The following is a 6,349-nucleotide window of genomic DNA, read 5'->3' as shown; positions in this document are numbered from 1 at the left end:
ATTTGAGCCACTGTTTTCTGCCATGAGGATCTTTACTCCAAGCTGCAAAGCTTGATTTCTTTGAGACCAAGCTCTGATACCAATTGATGGTTATCAGTGGCTAAGAGAAGGGGGGTTTGAATCTTAGCCCCCTTTTTGCTTGATAATACTTCCTGACCTTTGAAACCAATTTTGAAAACTTCTTGTCTTTTTATCTCGTCACTAGCCACGAGACTTTTTCTTTTATCTCGTCCCCAGCCACGAGACTTTTATTTTTGTCTCGTCACTTGACACGAGATATTTTTTGGTTTTTGCTCCTGTGCAGTAGATATAGAAATGGAGTAGAAAAGAGAGAAAATTACATCCAGATATATCCTGGTTCAGCTGCTAAGTGCAGTGCAGCCTACATCCAGTCTCCATCACAAACATGATAGAATTTCACTATAATCTTCCTGATTACAATCTGTAAAGTGCTAACCCAACTTACAAGGAGATTCCCACAGATTCATGAAACACAACATAGATAAACAAAGGAACTCTAAGGACATCTATGGCTTTTTCTTTTAATTTTGCACTCTCTGCCTTTTTCTGCTCTATGGCTTTTTTATACAAACCTCACTGTTTGCCTTTTTCCATGAGACTCAAGACATGACAAAATTAAATAGAAAAATACAAAACATAATACATTGAAGGAGAAGAAAATCTGTTAGCTCAGGTAGCTCTAAGAACCCTGTGCCTTGCACTCTCACACTTTTTCCTTACTCCAAACCGTGGCTGTTCTCTCTTTTTATAGAAGAGGGAAGCCTGCACCTTTAAAACTAAAAAACCAAGCCAACTTCTTCTTCTCCATGAACAAAATTGATTCGGCCAGAGAGAGAGAGAAGAGATAACCCATGTAAAACCCAAGATGCAATTACCTCTAGTCCTTCCTTGGTCATCACTCTTCATCAATCCGAGCGCTCCATCCTTGGCTTGCTCTCCAAGATGGATTTCTGGCCCTTGATGCTTCATGATGATGATGGCTTCTTCTGCTCCACTTTTGCTTCCTCCCTCACGTAGCCACCCTAGCTACCTTCTTTGATGAGTGAACCCAAAAGCAGTGACAAGCCATCCCTCCAAGGATCTTCTCTTTGCTGACCGAATCTCCTTCAACCATTTTTGGTATGAAGAAGCCAAGATCTCATCACAAAATCTTACTACAAGTGATAAGAATCTCAGCCACAGCATACTTTATGTTTTCTTTTTCTTGCCATCATTGTGATGGTCTTTGTTGCTTGCCTTCCCTTCTTTTTGATAGCTCAAAGTCTCTATGATTTGCTGTGTAAGGACCAAAGAGAAGGAAAGAGATGAGAGAGAAAGAGATATGAAGAAAAGCAATCAAGTGAGTTTGAGTAAATTAATTAATGTGAGTTGCTTTTACTTCCTTTAGGTGGAGTAGCGTGTAGCATTGCTAATCACCATCAAATCAATTTGTCAATTTCTCTCTCATAGTTCCCATGCAATAAATGATAATTGAATGAATTTGAAATCCATCACATGGTTAGTGTTGAGATCCATTGGAAGGCATAGGCAAATATCAACATTTGCTTTCCTGATGAAATATTTTCGGATTAAGCATTGGAGTATCCAACCAAGATTTTGAGTTGGTCTAGTGATAATGTGAATTGAATCTGGCCCATTCAAAATATTTCAGCCACACTTTTTTTATTATTTATATCAAAGCTAATGATAAGATCAATTGGGCTTAATTCATCAATTCTGGCCCAACTAACACAACCATTATTTTAGCCATATAAATTCAATTCCAAGGCTGAGTATATGAATTGGGCTGGCTAATATTTTTCGGCCCAACACTAAAATTCTGCATTGCAAAAATATTTAAATCAATATATGAAAATTAAAATTAATCACATTAATAATGTTTGATCATCACTAATTTAGAAATAGAGTTTTCCAAACTCATCACAGAATTTACCTCTGTACCCATCTGGATTCAGATTTGGGGCCTCCCAGAGCATTGCAAAACAAAAGATCTGGGAAAGAGGATAGGAGAGACCTTAGGGGAGGTGTTAGATGTTGGTATTTTCTCTATGCGGAGTAAGGAGGAAAGCCTGCTAAAAATTAAGGTCAAGCTCGATATTACAAAGCCATTACGAAGAGTGCTAAAAATCTCTGGCAGCAATAACATAGTTACTGAACTCCAACTCAAATACGAGCGCATTGGTAACTTTTGTTATTATTGTGGGAGTATTGGACATAAAATCAGAAATTGTCAACAGCACTTGGAGGATGTGGCGACTGGAAAGGAAATAGAGGAGAAATTGGGAGGATGGCTCAGAGCAGACCAAATTGGAAGAAGAGTGGAATATGAAAAAGAAAATCGGAATCCAAACAGCAATCACAACAGATCTGAAAAAAGTAGAGAACAGAAACCAGTACCTGTTAATTTAATGTTAGAATCCGCAAACTTCTCTATCCAAGATAGAAGTTCACAAAAGAGAGAAGAGGAGAATGAGGCTCAAAGCTCTTGCAAGGTCCTGACCAGTAAGGAAAAAGAAGGAAGAGAGACTGAAATAATTAAAGGAGTAGAGGATATAAGGAGTGGGGGAGAAGAAATAAGAAGAATAGCAAATCAGAACAAAATGGAGGAGCTAACTTTCTCCATTGGGGTAGTGAAGGCGAAGGGAGAAAAGGAAAATTCGAAGAAATTGAAACTGAAACAGATAGCTAGAAGGAAAAATTTGTATAGTGCAATCTCAGGAAGTAAAAGGAGAACAGAAGGGAGCAGCGATATAGCAAGCTATAAGAAACAGTGCTCGGAAGAAACGGCTAAATCAGAACAGGGAGTGGGTGCCACCCCACATTTGGCTCCCAAGGAGGTATGAAGATGGTGATGTGGAATTATCGAGGTTTGGGGAAACCCTTGACAGTTCACAACATTAAAGGGATTAATAAATCCCATTCCCCCGAGGTGTTATTTTTATCCGAAACAAAAAATAATATCTCGACTGTGGAAGGAGTACTGCGGAGGATAGGTTTTCAGTCTTGCTTTGCAGTGAACCCTACTGGAATGGCAGGAGGATTAGTCGTGACATGGAAGGAGGGAGTTAATGTACAAATTTTGAACCATGATACGTTTTTCATTCACTTTATCATGGAAAGCCAACAGGAGAGTAGGAAATGGGAAGTTATTGGTGTTTACTTACACACTGATGAGGCTGGAAGAGATGAGCAATACACAAAGCTGCTACAGATTATGGCACATGGGGGAGACCAAGTGTTATTAACTGAGGATTTCAATGCTATCAGAGCGCACCATGAAAAGGAGGGTGGTAGAGCTAAATCAGCTGACTCCATTCAAAATTTCAATGATTTCATTAATGCGGGAGGACTAGTTGACATGGGGTTTGAAGGAAAAAAATTTACTTGGAATAATAGGCAGTTTGGAGGTAATTTTATACAGAAAAAGCTGGACAGAGCTCTTGTTTCAGTGGCATGGAGGTCTGAATTTTCTGATGCCTTTGTCAAACACCTAGATGACTTGGGCTCGGATCATAAGGCATTGCTATTATGCTCACACAAGGAGGAAAGGAGATCTAAAAGAAGATTTTGATTTCAAGAGCGATGGTGTGAGAAGGAAGAGGTTGGAAACATAATCAAGCAAGCTTGGAAACACGAGGTAGTGGGTTCAGCAATGTTTAGGTTGGCTGGGAAGTTAAAGTCTAGCAGGCACAAGCTAGTGGAGTGGCAATGAACCTCTAATTCCAATTCAAATTCAAAAATCATGAGCCTTAAGGAGAAGATATTAGATGAAACAAACAAAGGGCAGCTTGCAAATGGAGCAACAATTCGTATTTTAGAAGCTGAACTTGAGGAAGCTTGTGAGCAAGAGGAAAGATATTGGAGAGAAAAATTCCGAATACAATGGCTGAAATGGGGGGATAAAAATACGAAGTTCTTCCACTCCAAGTTTCAAGCTAGGAATAGAAGGAACAAAATTAAAGAGCTTAGAGATGAGGATGGGGGGACGGCATCGGATGCGGTGGGCATTGCTGAAATCGCTCAACGGTATTTTGAAATTTTTTTCAACCAGCTTTCCTAAAGATCATACTGAAGAGTTATAAGGAATGCCTAGAAAAATAACAGCAGCAATAAATCGAACTCTGGTGAGGCCTATTTCAGAAAAAGAAGTCAAATCAGCTGTGTTTTCAATTAACCCTTTCTCAGCTCCAGGTGAAGATGGTTTCACGGCTAAATTCTTTTAACACTTTTGGGAGACTATCAAAGGATATGTGATCTGTGCTGTCAAGAGTTTTTTTGGTGGAGGTAGAGTACTAAAAGCTTTCAATCATACCAATATCTGTCTAATCCTTAAGGTGCATGATACTAAGTCTTTGAAACAGATTAGACCTATAAGTCTTAGCACTGTAGTTTAAAAAATTATTTCAAAGATAATTGTTCACAGATTGCAACCAGTTATGCAGAAGGTTATTAGTGACTCACAAAGTGTTTTTATAAAAGGAAGACTCATTAGTGACAATGTTTTGATAGCCCACGAATTTATGCACTCTCTGAAGAATAAAAGATACGGAGATTATGAATTTGCTCTGAAACTTGATATGAGCAAGGCGTATGACCGGGTTGAATGGAATTTTGCCTGGACCATTGGTGCACGAAATTGTGATCTCCAGGCTCGAACAAATCCTGGTAATGGCTCCAAAGCTTGGTGCTTTATCTTAATTCATAATTGTCACAACTTCGATACAACTAACCAGCAAGTGCACTGGGTCGTCCAAGTAATACCTTACGTGAGTAAGGGTCGAATCCCACGGAGATTGTTGGTATGAAGCAAGCTATAGTCACCTTGTAGATCTCAGTCAGGCAGATATAAATGGTTATGTGGTTTTCGAATAATAAATAATAGAATAGGGATAGAGGTACTTATGTAAATCATTGGTAGGAATTTCAGATAAGCGAATAGAGATGCTTTTCATTCCTCTGAACCTCTGCTTTCCTGCTATCTTCATCCAATCTGTCTTACTCCTTTCCATGGCTGGCTTTATGCAAGGGCATCACCATTGTCAGTGGCTACATCCCCTCCTCTCAGTGAAAGATATGCTCACATGCTCTGTCACAGCACGGCCAATCATCTGTCGGTTCTCGATCATGCTGGAATAGGATTCACCCTCCTTTTGCGTCTGTCACTAACGCCCAGCACTCGCGAGTTTGAAGCTCGTCACAGTCATTCAGTCATTGAATCCTACTCGGAATACCACAGACAAGGTTTAGACTTTCCGGATTCTCTTGAATGCCGCCATCATTCTAGCTTACGCCACGAAGATTCCGGTTAGGAGATCTAAGAGATATTCATTCTAGCTTATTTCATGTAGAACGGAAGTGTTTGTCAGGCACGCGTTCATAAGGGAGAAGGATGATGAGCGTCACACATAATCATCACCTTCATCATGTTCTTGGGTGCGAATGGATATCTTAGAAGCGAAATAAGAAGAATTGAATAGAAAACAGTAGTACTTTGCATTAATCTTTGAGGAACAGCAGAGCTCCACACCTTAATCTATGGAGTGTAGAAACTCTACCGTTGAAAATACATAAGTGAAAGGTCCAGGCATGGCCGAGATGGCCAGCCCCCTAAAACGTGATCAAAGGACCATAAGGTAATCCAAAGATGGTCAAAAAGACGTCTAATACAATAGTAAGAGATCCTATTTATAATAAACTAGTCACTAGGGTTTACATGAGTAAGTAATTGATGCATAAATCTACTTCCGGGGCCCACTTGGTGTGTGTTTGGGCTGAGCTTAAGTGTAGCACGTGCAGAGGCCATTTGTGGAGTTGAACGCCAGTTTCTGTACCAGTTTGGGCGTTCAACTCTGGTTTTGGATCCTTTTCTGGCGCTGGACGCCAGATTTGGGCAGAAGGCTGGCGTTGAATGCCAGTTTACGTCGTCAATTCTTGGCCAAAGTATGGACTATTATATATTGCTGGAAAGCCCTGGATGTCTACTTTCCAACTCAATTAGAAGCGCGCCATTTCGAGTTCTGTAGCTCCAGAAAATCCACTTTGAGTGCAGGGAGGTCAGAATCCAACAGCATCAGCAGTCCTTTTTCAACCTCTGAATCTGATTTCTGCTCAAGTCCCTCAATTTCAGCCAGAAAATACCTGAAATCACAGAAAAACACACAAACTCATAGTAAAGTCCAGAAATGGGAATTTAACATAAAAACTAATGAAAATATCCCTAAAAGTAACTAGATCCTACTAAAAACATACTAAAAACAATGTCAAAAAGCGTATAAATTATCCGCTCATCACAACACCAAACTTAAATTGTTGCTTGTCCCCAAGCAAA

General features: G+C 39.8%; 1 protein-coding gene across 1 annotated transcript; it reads left to right on the top strand.

The window, feature by feature from the left end:
• The first annotated feature begins 2,866 nt into the window (after window positions 1-2,866).
• Window positions 2,867-3,592, top strand: LOC140180077 (uncharacterized). Its single transcript, XM_072220473.1, has one exon. It carries the CDS (start codon window positions 2,867-2,869, stop codon window positions 3,590-3,592), a length of 726 nt encoding a protein of 241 aa, XP_072076574.1.
• Window positions 3,593-6,349: the final 2,757 nt, after the last annotated feature.

Source organism: Arachis hypogaea, chromosome 16 (assembly GCF_003086295.3).
Source record: "Arachis hypogaea cultivar Tifrunner chromosome 16, arahy.Tifrunner.gnm2.J5K5, whole genome shotgun sequence".
Taxonomy (NCBI): Eukaryota; Viridiplantae; Streptophyta; class Magnoliopsida; order Fabales; family Fabaceae; genus Arachis; species Arachis hypogaea.
The sequence above is the reverse complement of the archived record's forward strand: the minus strand, read 5'-3'. Positions and strand labels throughout refer to the sequence as shown.

Excerpts from the sequence above, each read along its gene's own strand:
- LOC140180077 (XM_072220473.1), top strand. The coding sequence starts at position 2,867 with ATGGTGATGTGGAATTATCGAGGTTTGGGGAAACCCTTGACAGTTCAC.